The sequence below is a fragment of the Convolutriloba macropyga genome, unplaced genomic scaffold, assembly GCF_964194025.1.
Source record: "Convolutriloba macropyga unplaced genomic scaffold, txConMacr16.3 SCAFFOLD_1723, whole genome shotgun sequence".
Lineage (NCBI taxonomy): Eukaryota > Metazoa > Xenacoelomorpha > Acoela > Convolutidae > Convolutriloba > Convolutriloba macropyga.
Genome location: NW_027451783.1, coordinates 18,724 through 40,523, shown reverse-complemented (window position 1 = coordinate 40,523; position 21,800 = coordinate 18,724). Strand labels below are relative to the sequence as shown.

General features: G+C 32.5%; 1 protein-coding gene across 2 annotated transcripts; it reads left to right on the top strand.

The window, feature by feature from the left end:
• Positions 1–336: 336 nt before the first annotated feature.
• Positions 337–20,840, top strand: LOC142356955 (innexin unc-9-like). Of its 2 annotated transcripts, none has more exons than XM_075408692.1 (5): positions 337–669; positions 18,151–18,338; positions 19,031–19,179; positions 19,964–20,130; positions 20,643–20,840. In XM_075408692.1, the coding sequence occupies exons 2-5, from the start codon at positions 18,249–18,251 to the stop codon at positions 20,822–20,824; spliced, it is 588 nt and encodes a 195-aa protein (XP_075264807.1). In that variant the 5' UTR covers positions 337–669; positions 18,151–18,248; the 3' UTR covers positions 20,825–20,840. The 2 variants fall into 2 exon arrangements, with proteins under 2 accessions (XP_075264807.1, XP_075264806.1); XM_075408691.1 differs by lacking the exon at positions 337–669 and adding an exon at positions 11,668–11,802.
• The last annotated feature ends 960 nt before the right edge of the window (positions 20,841–21,800 follow it).

The following is a 21,800-nucleotide window of genomic DNA, read 5'->3' as shown; positions in this document are numbered from 1 at the left end:
ACGATATTTTCAGATCTAGTTTTTCCTAAGTTTTACTCGCTTTTGTAAACTCATTTCACGTGTAGATTCCTTTTTGAAATATAGTTTACAGCCCTAATAATCTACATTTTTACCAAGTTTTGTTGGCCCGATTTCAGTCAGTAATTCGTTGGTAACAAGTGATTTATATTCCCTTATATAAAGATACTTGGTAAACCTCAGCTGTGGAATTCGGATTTGACCCTAATTTCAGGGTTTTATTCAAGCAAAAAGTAATTATTTCGTCAGCAAGTAAAGCTTCAGTTCAATTTAACGTTCTTGTTCAGATCAGTTATTATCTTATCTTAAACAGATTGAATATTCGGTTATATATGTTCCCTGTTTGAAAAGTTTGACGCTTGGATTTTTTTCTTTGGCATTAGCTTTTGTTTACTTCTTATTCACAAGTTTGTCTTAAATAAAAGAGCGACGCAACAAGTGCATTTTATTGACAATTGGGCCATTTTAAAGTTAAGAAAGTATTTCAAAGAGCAACTTTAAAACTTGTATCAGACAATTAATTGAGTTATCTTCTACCAGATTCAACTGTGTTTTATTTCCGATAAAATTTTCTTTTTTTTCTTAAACATAACCTGCGATTAACTGATTTATATCAAGATCATTGAAGCAGCGCCTTATCTATCTTTATAGGTAAGATAAGAGATCATTGTTGTGAAATTCGAACAGTCTAATTTGAATGAGATGCGAAATCAAATCTAATTCAAAAGAGTGGATTGTTATTCTTAGAATAAGAAAATATTATCAAAGGACATTCTCCTAAATCGAATTTTAGATCAAAATTGGTTTTTTCAAAACATTTTTTCTTAAAATTGAATCACCCTTAATGATCTCCCCAGAGTCATCTCTTTTATAAAATATTCAAAATATAGAGAATTAAATAGTTTTATTCTTCATGCTAAATTGTTCTCCATCCTTGAAACAACAAAGAAACTGACTATGTGCGTCTGATTTAATTCAGATCTTCATATTTGATCTAACACCTAAATTATAAGTAATCAAAAACTAGTTTTTGACCTATTTATTACCTACTATTTACTAAGGGAGACTCCGTAATGTGTGTTTACAAATAATGTTCGGACCCCGTTCATCCATAAACATTAAAAACAAAAAAAATAATCAATATTTGAATAATAAAAATAGTCTTTTAGAACGGACAAAAGTTTCAGTGAAACTTTAAGAAACAAACTTCAAAAAAATGACTGAACTCTCATTATGTGTTTGTCAGAAACAGTTATCAAGTGTAGTAACGCATCTATCTTATGTGTGAACTTTTCAATAGACAGCAGATACTTTTCTAACCTGAGATATATCCACTCAATCGCGAAGTATAACGGTTCACAAGAAAATATCATAGAGGGTGTCTGTCCCTCTTTTTCACTCCTATTTATTTAACCCCCTATCATTTCACCCCGATTTAGTCACCCTTCTATCATTTAACCCCGCTATCATTTCACCCCGATTAATTTTTTAAAAACAAAATTGGGACTGTTGAATTAGTAAAAAAAATCACTTGGCCATGCCTCATGGGCCATGGACATGTCGCAGCGACCCATGGGGCTTGATATGAAACTATCACAACTGAAAATGGGTTTGAGTTATCCGCTTAATTATGACAAAAGATGACTTTAATGCCCACTGCTATTTGGCGGGGCGAAATGGTATGGGGTTAAAATCTTTTAAGGGGGTGAAAAGAAGTAGAACCATTATCGAGGTCTGTCCGTCTGCAGTCTTCAATTTTCAATTGTTGTCGAGCTACAGAAATGTTTGATTCTCTTTGTGAAAAAGGAACTAAGAAAAGCACTTTGAAGACAGGAAAAACATCAATAGGGGAGGAAACCAGACTAGGCAACACGAAAAGGGCACTTAATGAAAAATATTTGAAGTTTTCTTCCTTATAAAGAAGAACAATTTCGGAAAAAGTAAAAGGCACACTAGAAATTTAGCCAAATTTAGCACTAAGTCTGCTATATTCTATCAATTTTTAATATTTTGCAAACAAACCTATGCAGTCAAGGAAATGCAAAATCAAAAGAGAAACTGAAAAACTTCACGAAATTTTGTCCTCAAACTCAAAATATGGCGCATAGCTGTACGTCTGTATGATTCAAACCTGTTATATATATATATATATATATATATATATATATAAAATATATATATATATATATATATATATATATATATATATATATATAAACATATATAAATATATACATATATATAAATAACGATGCCCTGTTTTCAAAAAAAGTTTCAAACTTTCTTTCGGCTTTTTTAGGTCAATGGGAAGTCATTTTAAAGTTGTAACGGGGCTCGGTAATCTGCGTTTGCACGCAAAGCTCCGACCCCGCTCATCCACATTTTTGGCATAAATGTCTAATAATTGAACCACCGACAGTATTTCAGTTTTTTCTTCAAGTAATTTTCAAAAAAAAAAAATGTATGAACAAAAAGATGACCAAAAAATGACTCAGTGGATTAAAGTTGCATTCGATTGATGAGAACAGCCATTATTAGGAAGGCAAATCAAGACGAACAACTAAATCAAACAAAAACAACAAATATTAATTCCATCCAAAATTTATGTCCGCTTTTATTTAAAACAAAATATTAACAAGGTCAAAAAAGAGTCAGATAAAAATGAATATAAACAAATTAACCTGTACTTCACCAGAAAGGATATGGGACCCCTCCATAATAAGTCTTGGTAACAATTAGAAAAAGTTCGCTTATAATTGTAAAAACAAATAATTTCAGAGTAATGAAAACCATTAGATTGAAAACATCCAATATATTTATTATTACATACACTTTTATAGAATGGCTTTTGTAGTTAGAATTGTAATTTTTCATTTTTTTATTAGGTTACAAAAAAAACAACAAATCGTGACAACAAACAAAAATTCAATTTAAACCTGGGAGAAAACGCTTCCGAAGACGGTAAGCCAAAATTTGCCCCTAAAAATATGTTCACTTGAGCCTTCGAAAGCCAAAAATATGTATGTGGTATGTGACTTATCATTAGTGAGAATAGGTAACAAGCAGACAAAAAGAGAAAAAAGGTCAAAATTCAGTAATACTTTTGTAATTTTCGAAAACAATTATCTCGAATTCATGCAGGCCATTAGATCGCAGTTGAAAACTTCTAATGTGATTATGATTGCACACAATTTTATATTAGGGCATTTAGATTGTTATTTTTTAATTTTGTATGCGGTTACAAAAAGAACAACAAATAGAGACAGCAAATAAAAATTCATTTGAAAATTGCGAGTAAACGCTTCCGAAGATGTGAACCCATATTTTGCCGCTCAAAATATTTTCAATTGAGCCTTCCTCAAACCCCAATAAAGCAGCATGCAACTTCTCATTATTGATAATAAGTAACCAGGAGACAAAAACTGAAAATAAAAGGACAAAAATAAGAAAAACTTTTGTACTTTTCGAAAATAATTATTTTCAAAGTCATGAAAGCCAGCAGCTTGAAAATAAATTGATTAAAAAATTTGGTCTATTTGTCCAAAAGAAAAACTGGCGATCTGTAATTTTTACGATTTGTCTTACCACTACAAAAAGAACATCAAATATAGACAAAATCCAAAATTACTCTTTTTTTACTTAATTTTTACTTATTTTTTTTTTGCGAAAAACCCGTGTTGTAGCTAGTAATATGATTATGAATTCTTTTAAAACTTTAGATTTTGTATACTTAAACTTTCCCCTAAAAACATTGATGTAATATGGGATCCGATTTTAGCGAGACCAGGTAACATATACAAAAAAAATTTAAAATGCGAAGTTAAAAATATATTTTTTTAAAACAATTGTTTTCAAAGTCATGAAGCCATCAGCTATCTACTCACATCAGAAAGTTAGCTCATTTCTTATTCTAAAGAAAACCAATTAAAAACTGTTTTTATCCGGGAAAAAATCAAACAACTAAAATCACAATTAAAAACGACAGTTAAAGACAAATGTAAAAAGTTCAATTAAATTCTTAAAGAAAGGGGTGTCGAAGCCGTTAAAACCATACTCTTTGCCTTTAAAGTCTTTCTGTGTTCAATTGTGTTTTTTTGAACGCCAATAAGGTAATTTGTAAACTGTTAAAAAAATGATAATGTGATAAAAAGGAGAAAAAAACGTGAAAAATATGCCAATGACTAAAAATAGAAAAAAATTGTGAAAACTAGTTGTATCAAAGACAGAAAACCATAACTTAGCGTATAACACCGAAAGAAAGCTTACACTTACGTTCCGTGAATTGAGGTTGAAGAGGAAACAATCTTTTTTTGCTGACACTAAGCAACAGGTTGATCAAATTAAAAGAAAAAATGTGGTAAATTTCAATAAGCCATTGTTTATTCAAAAGGCAAACAATTTTAAAAGTTAAAACAACCATAACTTTTCCAGTAAAGGAACAAGGTACATTGTTTAAAACTGGTTACGAAGCCAATTGATCTGATCAACAGTGGGTTGTGCTTTGAATTTTTCTCTTCCTTAATTAACATAAAAAATTTTAAAAAATTTTTTTTTTAAAAGACCGACTGATTATAATCCGAACTGTTTTTCTATTTTAATACTCCAAGATTTGATCAAATCATGACATATTATTGCTGCTTGTCCATATATAACACTCATTTGTTTCGTTGAAATATATCTTGATAATTTGCTAGTTAAAAGTTCAAAATTAGTTCAAATTTGATCACAAAATGCTTTTTTGACAATCATAGCGTAAAGTTAGCAAAAAACGGCAAAATTTTAATTCCATACTACTCTCAATGGAATTGGAAGTAGAACTGGCTCTCTTTCGAATTAGCAAGGATTGATTTAGATGTTTTTGGGTGTGTAATCTCGGCAAATTTAATCAAAATGGACTAAAGCAGCTTACTTCGGGCATTTTTTCTTGAAAAAAGCTGAATTTTGGAATTTTTAGCCAAAATCCTAGCCAAAAAAACTCAAATCGAAACAGTCACAAAATTGTTTTGACTCTCGAAAAAATCAACGGTAATATTGTTAACAATTTTTACCTATTCTACCAAAATTGACGAAATTTTTATTGTTAATTCCGGAAAAGGTGAACAAAAATCGGTCTAATATTCACAAATCGGTCTAATGTTCACAAAAGTTCAAACCATGATAACTCGCGTTGGAAAAGGAAATTCAAAAAAATCTTTTGAATTCTATACTCTACGCTAGATGGGCTTTTTAATGATACCACTCATAACTCTCTACGATTAATATATCGATCGGTCAAAATTGTCTGAACAAAAAAAACCCATTTGATTATATAGTTCATCCCCCCTCAAGAGGGGTCGGAAGAATTATAATCATGCTAGGTTAGATAATATAACAAAAAAATTGATTAGTTTAAATTTGTGATTTTCTGCCAATTACATTTCAGGTTGTGTGAGAAATTAGTAACTGAACGAACTTTCGGTTATTGGAAGCCAATTCTTCCTTCAAGTGCTGCTATTTGACTTCTATTCTCAGTGCTTTATCTTTTGAGCCCTTTTTAAAAAGACACCTGTGTTTTAATTTCACCTATTTGCAATTACTTGGTTTGCTCACGATTTTTATGACTTTGATATTATTTTGTTCCTAAATTTTAATTCAATTTAAATTCTATTAATTTTTACCTGTTGTTTTTGTTTATTTTTGTTTGTCTTATCAATTAGTTTCAATAACGACATGTCTTTTTTGTTGAAATGAGACATAAATGAACCTAATTATTCGTTCGACTTCATGGCTAGTGACTTTCATGGCTTTGAAACTACTCGTTCTCAAATGTTTTTAATGAAAATTTGAGTTTTGCAATCATTTGTTGTAATTTTTGTGGTCTCATTGTTCAATCTCATTAAAAATGGTCTCAAATAGTGCTTACAGGTTTTTCATTTGAATTGTCTTTGTTCAAACACATTTTTCCCAAAAAGGCTTTCTATGACTATGAACTAGCTCTTTTTAAGAATTTTTCTTGAACTTTTTCGAATTTTTTGTTCACTGTGTTGTCTCTTCTCTAACTCTCATTAATGAGAGGTTTTTTTTGCTCCCGAGGATGGTTGATTTATTAGAACTAATTTCTCAGCTCATAAATTTTGCTTTTTCTGAACACGTTCCCATAAAATTTGGTGAGTTTATGAGTTTTAGTAGTATTTGTTGTACTTATTGCTGGTCTGGTCTTATAATCTCAATAATGGCAGGTTTCGTTAGAAATTAATCAAGAACTAACGAAGCTAGTCAGTCACTCGAGTTTAGTGCTATCATTTTTTTTTGTTTTGGTTATTAAAGTTTTTGTTGTATTTTAATAGGTGAGTGTCAAAAATAACAGTTGTAATTGGTCTTTTAAACAAGTATAATTTTGATATCTTTAACTCTTAGCGTACGTTTTTTACTGAGGAAATGTTTGTCCTCGAATAGTTTGAATGAATTTGGGAATCATGCTTTCAATTGTAAATCTATTGTCCTTTTTGAACGGATTTGAACAACTTAAATGTATTATATGACTTCTAAAGTTTTATGATCAACTTTGATTAGGGATTTTGCATATAGTTTTGAAGTTCTCTTACTTTGACGCCACAGAATTTTAATGATATTCTTATTTTTGCCAATTTATTTGAGTTTATCTGTGTTTCGAGCTGTCTGACAATGATTCCCACAAATAGTCAAATTTTTTACAATGTGTTTTTAACTGTACTGATTGTTAAATAGCTAATTTTTTAAAACTGTTTTTGCGCTTATAGTGTCATAAGTTTTTGTTATCTTTCTTATTTAAATATTGCTGTGGGTCTTTTAGACTGTCAGGTCATTTGTTAATTCATTTATTTGGTTTGTTTTTGAGTACTTTTTTTAAAACAAGCTGTGTTGTCTCAAACAGGATAATAAAATCAAAACGCAAGCGTTGAAAACTTGATTTTCGTCTAGTGTTGAACAGAATCGAAGAGCAGAGAGAGAGAGAGAGAGAGAGAGAGAAAACAAGAGTGGAGGTTTTGTTCATATCGATTTTAAAGTCATACGAGAACAATTGGTGAACAAAATTGGCTCTTAATGAGCAAATTGGTTTGATTGCTCGCGGCTCTTTCAAATGAGTTTAACTGTTTTGCTCACAACCTTTTGCAATGAAACTTTTTTCCAATTGTTTGAACTCAAAACTGTAATTTTTGTGTAACTTGTGACCATCGGAAGCAGATATTAAACTTTTGAAGCAATTTTGGATGTTTTTTGACATCTTGCCACTGGAAGCACTTCTTTCACTGATTTGTATACATGTTCTTTTGTTTCTTGAATTTGGTTTTTTCATTACGTTCAACGTCTTGATCTATATAGAGGACATCTTCTATTGATCGCTATTAATTTTGAGTTGTAATTGGTACGGAAAAGTGATTGAATGTTGTCAAATTTTGGCGGTTTTTTAAATTCCAGCTTTTTCCATTGTTTTTAATGCACTTTCGAACTATTTTTGGGTTTTGTTTTAATTGTTTTACTATTTGCTACTCTAATAAGCTAATTAGAACTTATATAGGCTATATTACTGCAAGAGAATTGTTCTTTCATTTACTTTTGTTTTCTGCGTGTTTTGTGTGGTTAAATGGGCTTTTTACCATTTTTGGATTGAAATAAATTGGAATCTTGCAACGTGTACAATGTTTTGTGCAAGAAACTTTTAAGTAAAAAATCGAATTAGTTTCGTTTCGTTTTCTCTTTTATCATTTTATAGGCCGTTTTAAATAAATTGGTCCTTGATAATAAATCACGTTATCAGGCACAGAAAACAAATGAAGATTTGATGACAAAAAACTGTTAAAAATTGCAAACGGTGAAGAAATTTTAACGAAGTTGTTTTTAGACTGTACGTTTTTTATTTTTTCCAGTTTTTGGTTTTTTTTCGAATAAAATTGACTACAAAAAAACAAGTGAAATTAAGATAATTTTTTAAACTTTTAATTGTGACTAAATTTGAGTCAGTTCACTTTTTTCTTATTTTTTATTATCAATATTGACAGAAGTCAACTGTCATTTAGGATGCTAAAATTAATCAAAAAAGTCGTTGAAATTTAAAGCTATTGGTTTGTTTTCCGTTGGTTTCTATACGCTGCTCAATTTTATCAAAGGTGTTTAGCGATTTTTTGAGTTTTTCTAGTATTTTTGTTTTATCACGGTCCTATTCTTCAATGGTCCTGCAGACAAGTCTAGTTGATAGGTCATGACGCTTTGGTTAATTGCAATAAGTTTTTAGAAACATAAGTTTCCAGAAATGTTCTGTCGTTTCGTACTTTTATCTTGTAGTCTCATTAACGACAGGCTTTATTTGTTGCTTAAGAATAATAAGTGAATTTTAACAGTCGCTTGAATTCATTGCACTCCAAATTTGGCACCTATTTTCAAATTAAAATTTTTGGTCTCGAATGTTTTTTCATTTGTTTTTCTGGTGGCTCTCAAAGAAAAGGTTTGTTATTGGCCTTCTATTCCCGCAAAGTCTTTGTACTTTTAATGGTTTCAGTTTTTAGTGGATGTGTTCATAGACTGAGATCTTGTTTGTTTTCGAAACGTTAAAGCGAAATTGTAAGTCTTATCTTTGTTTGTCACTAAAATCTATCTTTTTCAGCCATTACAGATAGCCAAAAGTGTTTTTATCATTTCTAAAGTTGTATGATTTGGTTTGTTCAAGGTTAATATCAAGTATTGATGAGGAGTTATTAATTTGGCGCCACTGATTTTCGAAATTATTTGATTTTTTGCCAATCTCATTAGTTTTTGCTTCTGCTTTGCTTTGTCTGTCAATGACTCCCACAAGACTTTTTTTTCGAACCCACAAAATTGTCAAAAGCGCTACCGTAATTCCTGAAGAAAAAAAGTATTATTTTTGTCTGCCAATGTTAGGACGTACTTATTTCACAATAAAAAGATTTTAAATGAAGTTTTATAAAAATCATCCAAAGAAAAAAAAATGTTTTTAGCCTCCTGGTACTAGAAAAATTTAGAAAAAAGGAAAGTTTCCAAACAATTCATTGAAAATTGAGAAAAAATCCGACGTTCGTTTCTGATATTCTGTGATGAAAGATGAATCTGATATCGGATGGAGTAGTTTCCCCAACTGTTTGTACCTTTGTTCAGACTTATTTTCATGCGTTTTTCACATAAAAAGAAATGTCAGCACTCTATAAACGACAGTGGCCGGCCAAAGTTGTACTTGCTGTTATTATCACGGTTCTATCATTTAATGGTCCTGCAGACATGTCTTGTTGATGACTCATGACGCATTGGTTAATTGCAATATAATTTTAGTCAGCAGCTTTTACATTCTGCGACTCTGGAACTCTTTGTTTCTATAAGTATAAGCAAGTTACCAGCAATGTTTTGTTGTTTTGTTCTTTTATCTTGTAGTCTCATTAACGACAGGTTTTAGCGGTTGCTAATGAAGAATTAATGAATCTCAGTGGTCGCTTGAATTCATAGCGCTATAAGATTGGCACCCTGTTTTCAAAAAAATTGGTCGCGAATGTTCTTTCTTTCGTTTTTCTGTTGGTTCTCGAAGAAAAAGTTTGTTATCGGCCTTCTATTTCGACGTAGTCCTAGTGCTTTTATTAGTTTCAGATTTTAGTGAATGTGTTTATTGACTGAGATATTGTGTTTTTTCGAAACGTTTAAGCGAAATTGTAAGTCTTGTCTTTATTCGTCCCGGATGAAGTGGTTTCACCAAAAGTTTGCACCTCTGATTCAGATGAATATTCTTGCGTTTTTAAGATAAAAATAAATATCAGCACTCTTCAAATGACAGTGCGCGGTCAATTTGACCTTAGAGAAGACCAAGTTTATAATCTTTTTTCTGTAAGTCTTTACTTGTTTGTGCATTTCTGAGCAGTATCCTTCACCTCTTCGTTTTTTTTCTGAGAGTGTGATTAGGGCTAGGTTCTAACTGAGAGTTATCAAACCAAAAAAACTAGGATTTTTATTCTTTTTATGCATGTGGAAGTATGTGTCCATTGAGGTAAAGGCATGTTTTATAATAGTTGCAATTTATCTATAGAATTGTCATAAAAATAGACAATGAAATTCAACTAAAGCACGTTCTCCGGTGATAACGTTGATGTCGATGATAATGTTTGAAGTGTTCGGCCGTAAACTTTCGCTGTGCCTCTTTTGGTGATTGATTTCGATACATTCTAAATATTTACCATAATTTACTTTATTATTACTTGTTGTTAATCAGTGGCGTTGAGCAATCAAACCCAACACTGTGGCTTCTGCAGTTGCCGCCATCGACGATACTGACATGATTGCAGAAGTTTTCAAGGAACACATTTCTTTACCATAGAATAAAAATGCGCTTAAATGAGAACCAAAAATACATTCTTTGAAAGGTACTATTCTTCGAAGGTATTTTCTCAATTACAGACCGGGCCCTAAGCGAACTCAGGCAACGATCCTCGTTGAAAAAACTTATTAAGACAATAATCAAACTTTGCCTTGTTTATTGACTGAGATATTGTGTTTTTTCGAGACCCTTAAGCGAAATTGTAAGTCTTGTCTTTATTGGTCCCGGATGAAGTAGTATCCCCAATAGTTTGCACCTCTGATTCAGATGAATTTTCTTGCGTTTTTAAGATAAAAATAAATATCAGCACTCTTCATATGACAGTGCGTGGTCAATTTGACCTTGGAGAAGACCACGTTTATAATAATTTTTCTCTAAGTCTTTACTTGGTTGTGCATTTCTGAGCAGTACCCTTCACCTCTTCGGTTTTTTCTGAGAGTTTGATTAGGGCTAGGTTCTAACTGAGAGTTATTAAACCAAAAAAACTAGCATTTTTATTCTTTTAGTGCATGTGACAGTATGTGTCCATTGAGGTAAAGACATGTATTATAATAGTTGCAATTTATCTATAGAATTGTCATAAAAATAGACCATGAAATGCAACTAAAGCACGTTCTCCGGTGATAACGTTGATGTTGATGATAATGTTTAAAGTTTTCGGCCGTAAACTTTCGCTGTGCCTCTTTTGGTGATTGATTTCGATACATTTTAAATAATTAACATAATTTACTTTATTATTACTTGTGGTTAATCAGTGGCGTTGAGCAATCAAACCCAACACTGTGGCTTCTGCAGTTGCCGCCCTTGACGATACTGACATGATTGCGGAAGTTTTCAAGGAACAAATTTCTTTACCATAGAATAAATTTGCGCTTAAATGAGAACCAAAAATACGTTCTTTGAAAGGTACTTTTTCTTCCAAGGTTTTTTCCCAATTACGGACCGGTCCCTAAGCGAACCCAGGCAACGATCCTCGTTAAAAATTATTATTAAGACATTAATCACACTTTGCCTTGTTTATCAATCATATAAATGAAGAAACTGTATGGCGTTTAGTTTTATATTTATTAATGATCCTCGTTTAAGTTTTTGGTAAATGTTCCAAAAAACGTTAGATAATCAATTTAAAAACATTAATTTTATTCAAAAGTTTAATATATACTTAAAAGAGTTGCTCATATATGACAAGAGTTTCGAGTTCTTCAAAGTCGACACATCAATTGAATAATTTCATTGAACTTTTTTAAATTTTGTAACTCAAATGAGCTCCGTTCAAGTTTCCTTTTTAAAAACATGGTAAAGAAATACAATGCCGATAATGTGTATGTAATGATAGACCCTGTTAGCAATACACGGAGGGTCCGATGGAGACTGGATCGATAGACTCAACTACAAGATCACCTCTCTCGCTCTCATCATTCTCGCTGCTCTTGTCAGTACAAAGCAGTATGTAGGTGAGCAATTTTATCACACTTAAAATTTTATCCGTTATTTCAAAGTTCCAATTCAAGTTGTTGCTTATAAAATTCATATTAAGCCTTGTTAAAACATTCCTGTGGTCCTCAGAAATCATGCTCTCAAAGCTGGTTGACAGGAAGGTCAAAGCTCGTTTTAATTGCTCAAAGATACAGATGAAAAGGAAGAAAAGATAGAAAATTGAGCATGTTCGAGATCACTTGCAATATTGGCTATGATCAAATGCTCGCTTGCCATGCAAAAGCAGAGGAAGAAAATATACGATATTGTGAAGCACCAATTTTTTTTCAGTAATTGAATCGGAAAAAATGATATTAAATACACAATGCACCAGATTAGTTGTTTTTTTTTTTTAATCTTGAAATGCCTCAAACCTACACATCCCATGTCAACCGAAAAAAATGATTGGAAATGAAACGATATCTTTCATCTGCAAGCAATCTTTTATGAAATATTGTTAAATATTTTCCACCTCTATCACCTCTTCTGATTGCTTGTTTTGCAACTGATTAGGTGCTACATAACCAGAAACTATTCATTCCAGCAATGTTAAAATGGGTCTCATAAATCATATATTGAGTGCTCTGGCCTCTTTCATTCATGGAGGAAGTTGTGCTACATCTTGTGCTACCATATATCAATTTTTCGGAGACTTTTGTGCAACACTTTTTCGAAAGATGAAAATAAATATCGAGTGCTTACAATAAATCACGCGGAGCAAAATTGATTAAATGCAGTTTCAACAAAAAACATAGATAGATAAGGAAACAAGATCTCTATTATGAGATGACTTTTTGACTTCTGAGCAAAAAACGTTAATAGTTTTTTTTCAATCGTTGAACAAACTTCCTTCCACTTAAATGATAGTTTAGTTTCAAAAAAAGGCCAGTAGGTACGACGTACTTTTCAATAAAAGTTGTACATTCATAGAAATTGAACATTTAGTCCCATTGCATTGTTAACTTTTAAAGTTTATTTTTTATTAACTGTAAACTCTTCTAGTTGATTAAGAGTCTGAATTTTTTCAGTAAACCAAAACATTCCTCTGAATTATTTAAACCTGTTCTCTCAAAGAACTATTAGAATAATAAAATAAAGTCTCCCGTTATGATTGCTCCGACCCACTTTAGTGGGGGAGGAAAGGAACTATATACTCAAATGGGTTTTTTTGTTCAGACAATTTTGGCCGATCGATATAATCATCGCAAAGAGTTGTGAGTGGTATTAAAAAGCCCGTCCAGCTTAGAATATGCAATTAAAAAGATTTTTTCAATTTTCGCTTTTTACAGGGAGTTATCGAAGTTTAAAGTTTTGCGACTATTAGAAGTGATGCAGCTGTTTCTTACTCACATTTTCGGTATTTTTGAGCAAATTTTCGTCAAAATTTTTTGAAATTGTTAACTGTAGTGGTAATGATTTTATCTCTAAAGATATAAGAGGGCTGCTCAAAGGTTCGATCCGAGTTTTTTTTGGCTAGAATTTTTCAAAATTCAGACTTTTTTTGCCACAAATGGGTCTAAATTTGCTTATTTTGGCTCAATTGCTTCAAATTTGCTTGACGAAGACGCCTTAAAACTGCGGCCATATTCATTTTTAGCTCGATAATTGTACAAAATGCATTATTTATCTCTGACAAACTGAATCTGTTTTTCTATTTAAAATTGATCTATTTCGCAACCATCTGCTCAGCAATCATCTGCTCAACCATCTATTTAAAATTGATCTATTTCGCAACCTAGATGCTCAGCAAAATTTGGGCTGATCTTGGTCTGACCATGGATCCTTATGATAAAAAAAATTACTAGATATTAATGGGGCGCGAACTTTTTTCAAAATATTTCCACTACATAAATGTTTTTTATGTAAATTACTAAAAAGAATTTCAAATCAGGGCTCAATTAATGACAGATACTATTTAGAATAAACAAGGCCCAACGAGATTTTAATTTGCTTTCAGAGTTAAACTCATGGTTTTTATGGCTCTGACCAATTTTTTCGTAAAAATTTTATGGACTTCTTGAGTTTTGCCTTTATTTGGTATAATTTTTGTAGCCCCATGACTTAGTGTCCCCAATCAAAAATCCATTCAGTTTTTTAGAAGGTATAAATGAACCTAGACATTTCAATTTTTGTTATCTAATTTGTGTTATGATTTTGAATATAATTGTTTCAAGAAAATATCGGTGAAATTTAGTACTTTGCAACAATTGTTTCTCCTTTATCTCATTTTTGGGCACAGTCTCAGCAAAAACAGGTAGAAACCGGTTTCCTGTGAGTTACTAAATAATGTCGGTAACGGTTTTATAATCGAATATCGTTATTTTGTTTTGATACTACGCATTTTTAATTTTTTTTGAGCATAATTGCACATTTTATGAGTTCACTTTTTTCTTGTCGCATTATCAAATTATTGGCGAGTCCAATTCAAGAAAGGCATATTAGGGAAACGATGTTGGAAAAAGACGTATCTGGATATGCGAACTGTTTTTGTTGAATATTTCATGCTTTTTGGGCCGAGACACATTTATCTCGCAGAAATTTTTGTGTTTTTTTCCTATGTTTGTCTGTCTTTTTGTTGTTGTACGCCATATACCAAATAACAATAAGTCTCAAATTCTTCTCTAGGACGTATAACTCAACTTTGTTAAAGATTTGATTTTATAGCTGTTTGTTTTAATGAGTTTCAAATTAATTTTTTTTGAAAAGAATTTTTTTAACTGTGTCCTTTTTGCTTTCATTTTCTTCACCATGTGACTCGATCTCACTAAATAGAAATCTCAATTACTTGTTGATTCGAATAAACTTTGAAAAAAAAACTTTGAAAAAAAACTTTGAAAAAAAAGAAAAGATTTTTTCTTCTGTCTCATTTTTGCTTTCATTTCGGTCACAATGTAGCTCAATCTCACTCCTTGGAACTCTCAATGAATTTCGTTGATTCAAACTTTTTTTCACGCTCGATTGTACGTTGTGACTGCGTGCTTCAACCATTTAGTTTCGTAAAATCTTTCGAGATTTCTATCTTGTTCATTTTTTTGGTTTCTTTTTGTTTTCATGTCTTTGTAGGCCTTTTATAAGGAAGACTTGTTTACGTTAAGAAGAAGAGAAAGTGATGATTTACAGCTCCGACATTTAACATCTTATAATTTTTGTGCCATGAACAGTGTGATGTTGTAAAACTGTTTGAAATTTTGTCTTCTTTTTTATTTGAAGTTATTTTGTGGGGTCGTGACTTAGTCTCATTATTAACAGGCCCATTTTGCTTGCTGAGGTGTTGCAACTTAATCCATCACTTTTTGTTGAAACTTTAAGTCTGTTATAATTTTTCAAAAAATTTGTTTTCAAAAAATATTTGGGTTTTTGAGTTCCGTCATTTTTTAAAATAGTTTTTCGGTCGATCTATAGCTCAGTCTCTATAAACACAGGACACAACACTTATCCAGTGAGCTATAAATTAATCTTATAAAAGTTTTAGCTTCAAAGTTTTATTTCTCTGCTTTGTTACTACTGCTACTACGAGATTTTTAAAAAAATGTTTGAGATTTTGTATATTTGTACCTTTTAAAGGATTTTTGGTTTCCTTTTAATTTACAACAAGAATTTTAGATCCCATTGGCTTTGAAATTTTGCGCAATTGAACACTGGATAATGAAATGTCTCAATTGCTTCCTCTGAAGATATAAATGAACAGTTTTATGATTTCAATTGATGTCTAATGGCATCAATAACTGTGAAATTAATTGGTTTCAAATATAGAAACGTATTTTTGAACTTCGCAACTCTTTGCTCTTTTTTGTCGACCTGTTAACCAGTCGCATTGAGTTTACATCCCATATCTTTTCTAATGCACTATAGGTTAAATTACTTTGTTAAGTTTTTTTCTGATGCGAATTTGATTTTGTTATGATTTTTTTATTGTAGACATCGAGTTTCAGTCAAAAATAATATTTGTTTTTTGATTTTTATTATTGTCGTTTCTAGTAGTCTATTATCAACAAATTTCATCGGCCCTCTACCGCGGCAGTATTTTATTCCCTTGGTTGTCTAGAAAACGATATGTATGTTTTTGAATGTTGTTACTCTTACTCATTCGGTAGCCGATTAAGTCAAGAATGTGGATGAGCGGGGTCAGAACTTTATGTGTGTGAGCACATTACCGAGCCTCCTTGTTCCAATTTAAATTCCTTCAGAGCCGTTTCCCGTTCGAACATTGGGGATTTGATTTTAAGCGACAATCTATCCGGCAATTATTAAAAGGGACATCATTCGGCAAAATTGTTTTCCCAAAATTAATCGCTCTTTAGGAAAAAACGCGCAAACGTTTTAAGAACGGATTTAATTGTACACACCAACGCAAAGAAAATTTTCGAGAGATAAACAAATTTTGCTTTAGGATAGCCTAAGATATGTCAATTTTTAAACTGTCAAAAATAAATGAAAACAATAATCCTGAAATTGTTCCATCCAAAAAGACGTGTCGTATTTAATTTAATTTTTGACAACTTATTATCTTAAGAGCAAAACGGGCATGCGTAAATAACGGTTGCCCTAGTCCATTTACAACAAGCATTGAAAAAACAAAGCAAACACAAAAAAATGTACAAATCCATAGGAACATTGTCACAACTTTGACTCTTAACATGCCGCCAACAAAAAACTAATTAATATCATGTGTGATAAAAACGATCCCTCAGAAAAGTTTCGAAGTGTTTTTAATTTTTAGAGAAATTTCTGGAGCAACTCTTCCAAAACTTTGTACAGTTAAAAAACGTTCCTTAATGCTGACATAATTTTTTGCCCTCAAAAGCAGAAAACTTGGTTGAAGTTTATTGAAAATAAAGTTTTTAAAATCTTTCAATAAAAGAGATTTTAAGCTTTTTGATTTTTTTTTGTGTTTTTTGGAACTGCGAATGTTACAATTTTACAGCTATAACACCAAAATTTCTTAAAGGTTAAAAAAACAAGAATTTTGCTTTCAAAAATGCTCGATGGTTTTTTGAGGCTACACCCACGCCTTTGGGTGTTTTCAATTTTTGATGCTATTTCAGAGATGAAATACTAGTTTTGTATTGTGGGTTTTTGATCTGAAATTTCTCCCAACCATTGTTCTCTGTTTTATGCATTATCAAAGAAAAATGTCAAAATTATTTAAAAATAATTATTTAATAAATTATTTTTGAGTGAGTAAGTGACTGAATTTATGACGGAAAATATCACTGAGTGGTCATCCTTTCATCAATACCCTTTTATATTACCTTTTACTCAAAGTAACAGTTTTCTATGTTGTTAGTTTTGATTGTTAAAGTATTAGTTTTCTTTTAACTTTATCTGCAATTAAACTCTGATATAGTTAAGGAAATATGAATGTCCAATTTCCAGAACTGTAGAGTTTTTAATGTCTCCGCTTTAGCTACGTCTTCTCGAACTGAAATTTTTTAATTTCCTGAAATAAATTGCGCTGCAGGTTGCTGTTTTCCATTTTGTTGGGAAATTTTGGTAGTACTTTAATCGATATTTTGTGTTTTTAATAGCAACCTGTACTTTGTTTTTTGACGCTCAACTTCCAAAAAGTAATGTAGCAGAAATTCTTTTTTAGTGCATTGAAACTGCTTTTGGAAGATCTTTTGGAATTGTTTTTTTTTGGATCATAGTTGTACAATATTTTTGATTACATAAATGAACTTTTTTCACGGGCTTTACTAAGTCTGCAGACTAAAAAGTTAAGGTAAATTTACCTTAACGAATTTAAGGTAAACTGTTGTTAAGGTAAAGTTATGGTAAAATTTACGTTAACTTTACTTTATCTTGAGTTAAGGTAAAAATTTACATTAACCCTGTTAACGTAAAATTACCTTAAATTACCCGTAACTTTTTTTGGAAAAATCAGCAGTACATAGCTGTGTATTTTTAGTAAAATTACCCAACAAAATGTTGACGTTTGCTTAACAAAAACAGACACAACTCCAAAACTCTTCTTCGAGACGTAAAAACAGATGAACTAGACGAATTCCGACGCTTATCTTGAAAGATCTTGCAACATTCTTGCAAATGACGCTAACTTTGCAAGAACCTTACAAGATCCTGCAAGATAGACGTCGAAAAATGTGGGCATTCATGGCCAGGTAAAGAATAGGACTAGCCTCACGGCTGATATCGTTTTAAGCGTTTTTGTATTTCGGTTTGAATATTTTTCTCATTTTCTCGCAAAATTTTCAAATTATCATATTTAATCAAAATAATCAAATATTTTAGCTAGATTTTTAATAGTTGAAGTTATGTTCTATTAAGCAGGCAGATTCTCTGATTATGGAGAACTTGGTTTAATTTAGGTGACCCGATCAACTGTTGGTGTCCAGCCCACTTTACCAAGGACTGGGTGGACTACACAAACAACGTATGCTGGATCTCTAACACGTACTACCTGGAGATGTCCATGCCAGTGGAGGAGGGAAAGGCAGAGAAGAGAGAGCACGAGGTCACCTACTACCAATGGATACCAATGATACTCTCAATACAGGTTACTTAATTATTCTCTCATATCACCCGGGTCGAGGTGTCAAGGAGTAAAAATTGCTAAAAAAGGCATGTGGTGAACGGATAAGATTCGCGATTTTTAGTGCTTAATGCGGTAAAAAGTATTCACCGTTAAATACGCAAATCTCTAAAAAAAATTCACCGATTATCTTCCCCGCATTCAGCATTGTAATAAAATAATGCAAGAGTAGCAGTGAATGCTGTGAAAACGGTGGAAACAAATTTAGCTCTAATAGCGCTAAAAATAGCAAACCTTACAAAATTTTTACCGCTAATTGTGCGCAACTTTTGATCGCGTCAATCTTCTAATAAAGATAGGTACGAACTGAAGTGAATGCGATCAAAGAAAATCTTAAATAAATTCGTTTTTTTTCTTAAAACCTTGCAGCAAACCTGGACATTCTAGGCATAACAGGTACCAGTTTTTCGTTAGGATTCATCATACAAAATGCATATATTGATATCGGATCTCAATGCATTATATCTTTAGAGCCGAAAGCTGCTGAAGTATTTGAAACTTTAACTCATTCAGCCAATTTACAGCATATTTCTTACAGCGTTCAACGCTGTCAACTTATTTCCTCCACAATTATGCACTCAAAAGGCGTTAATAATTGGACCCGGATAAAAATTCGGCAATGATTCTTATGACAAGCAAAGACTCGTTGTATTCAGGCATTGTTATTCTACGGCCCCCGACTGATTTGGCGTAGGTGCTACCAGGCCACAGGAATAGACATAGATGGCCTGGTCATCTCTCTCAGCAACTTCGACACCATCGTCACTCCAGACAGCAGAGAGAAAATGTTCCTCTTCCTCGCAAAGTTAGTCAATCAAAATTGTTCACACATTATACATTTTACATAGAGCCTGAGCTGAAGTCCTTGTTCTTCAATACCTCTGATCAGCCAATAACCGTTCACAATAAGCCAATTAAACAGACTTTAACTATAAGTGTAATAAGAGCGAGCCGCACACGCACTCAGATGCTCCTCACTTAGTTTAAAGATCACTCCGAAATAAGCTCTGGCCGATTTGGTAATGCTCGAACTTTAAAGGATAATTGGTTGATATGCCAGGCTGAGGTACCAGACAGACAACGATCCGCCGACATGCCCCCTTATGCGTCATTCTTCTTTGGTCTGGACATGTCGAATTTTGACGCCCACCCTCCCACAAAACTATAGCCCCCCTTATGGTATTTTTGGGTTGGGGCTATACGTTCGACCACTAAGCTGGTGGGGAAAGGGTGATAATTAGGCATAAGACCCGACATTTTTTCTAGCACCTCAAGCTGGGACCTATTGCATTTGTGACTTCCCATATGTTCCAAACCCGGGTCGAGGTTTTTAGGTAAATTTTCGTAAGAAATGCGGTGAATGCGGTGAATGCGGTGAAAAAAAATAATTCATCGCATTAAGCGGTGAAAAAGAATAACTCACCGCCACCGAGAACGCGGTGAAAAAAATAATTCACCGCGATTCACCGCATTCACCGCAAAAAGATGTAAGAAATACGCGGTGAAAATTTTTTTTTCACCGCATTTCACCGCATTTCTTACGAAAATTCACCACCAAACCTCGACCCGGGAAGTTGCATCTGTTACAGGTACATTGACAAGTACTTGACGAGTCAGCGAGATGGTAAGACATCGTGTATAAACAGAGTGAAGTTCCAACTGTCTCGCTACCTCTTTATCTTCTGCAGTCACAGATATGGAAACATCCTCTCCACAATGTACCTCGCTATCAAAATGGGATACTGCATCAACATTGGTACTCTACAATTATACACATCATTTACTCGGATGACCTATGAAATTGTGCGTTGTATCGCGATTAAAATTGATAGATAAATAAAAACTATGCATTGCAATCACGCGCTAAACAGTTTTTAGGTTGCTAACGAACCCTCTTGCGATGGTTGCCTTTAATGTGTGTTTTCAATTGATGTACTTTTTATTTCAAGTGTGGTTTTTTGTTTTTTTTTTCGTTTAGTAACTTCTAAAGCCATCACAGGATAAAGAAGATTTTGGGCGCTTCCAAGGCTATTTATGCATGTGAAAAATTATCAATATTTGTCGAAGGGTCTAATCTTAAAACAGAAAGTTATTTCAAGCTTGTTTTTGTTTAATGCACTTCGCTTTCATTAGAAAAATTTCTAAAGCATTTACAAGATAAATGAGATTTTGAGCGTCTTCGAGGTCTGATCCGGATAAAAAATATTAAATTATGTTGAACTAGTCGGTTCCTAAAATAGGATGGTATTTTGGCTTGCCCGTGTTTAGTGCTGCAAATGGCGTTTCTGAACCTGTGGATGGGCCCTGGATACTACATGTATGGAGTGCATGTAATGGGTGACATACTGAGACAGGTAGACTGGACTGGTACCTGGAGATTCCCTCGCATCACTCTATGCGACTTCGAAATACGGGCATTAGGTAGGAACACATTCATTGATCATTATTAGTATTGCCGTTAAAAGCATGGTTATTTAATTTAATAGATTTAATAGAGAACGCTACCAATTTAATAGCGAATTAATAGAGTAGAAAAACGCAAAGAGCTGTCCTAAATGGAGTTCAATCAGATTGGATAGCTTTGAAAAGAGGAGTTCCACAATGTACTATTTCATCTGTTGTTTAACATTTACGTGAACGACTTAGCAATGATTGTAGAAGAAGATTGTATAGTCGTCCAGTATGTAGACGATATTTTCATTTTTAAATCAAGCATTGATGAAATTCCATCAAAAATAAAGCTAGAACATAGAATCTCAAAAACCGTCGGTTTCTTTGCTAAGTCCCAGTTGATGGTGAACACACAAAAAAGAGTATATAGTATTCAGCGCCAAGAAAACAATCTCAAACACCATTTTGATGGTCGACAACGAAAAAATAGAAAATTGATCTGGCGTAAAGTATCTTGGCATGACTGCAAACTAAAACTTGACGAAGAAGTGAAAATGATTCTTCAGAGAGTGGCTTGAGGAATAAAAGTTTTGCGTAAATTAAATAAAAGGTTACCGGATGAGACAACAAAATTGTCTGCTAAACGCAATTGTAATAAGTCACATACACTATTCAGCTTTAATTGAGGCGTTGCAATAAACTTTGATCACAACATTGGAAAATGAATTATATTGGAGAGTTGAAATCTGTTTAAAACGAGAAAGTACGACCAGTTCACAAATCTCAAACTTCGAAGCAAAATATTACGACTGTTTTCTCTTAAAGATTTTTTGAGCACGTTCTCTTTGTCATTTACTCAGCAACAACAATCCAGCTCATAAAAATGAATTTCTTGCTACTATGTGAGAAAAGCGACACCAGAGTTCAAAAAAAAAATCTCACATTTATTATAAAAACAGCAATACGGTTTCAACTGATTCTTCTGTTGCACACGCCATTCCAGTTTATTATAGTCTGCAATCTCATTTCAGACAT

Excerpts from the sequence above, each read along its gene's own strand:
- LOC142356955 (XM_075408692.1), top strand. The coding sequence starts at position 18,249 with ATGTCCATGCCAGTGGAGGAGGGAAAGGCAGAGAAGAGAGAGCACGAG. Across the intron at positions 18,339-19,030 it reads CAATGATACTCTCAATACAG|GCATTGTTATTCTACGGCCC; the intron begins GTTACTTAATTA and ends CGTTGTATTCAG. Across the intron at positions 19,180-19,963 it reads ATGTTCCTCTTCCTCGCAAA|GTACATTGACAAGTACTTGA; the intron begins GTTAGTCAATCA and ends CATCTGTTACAG.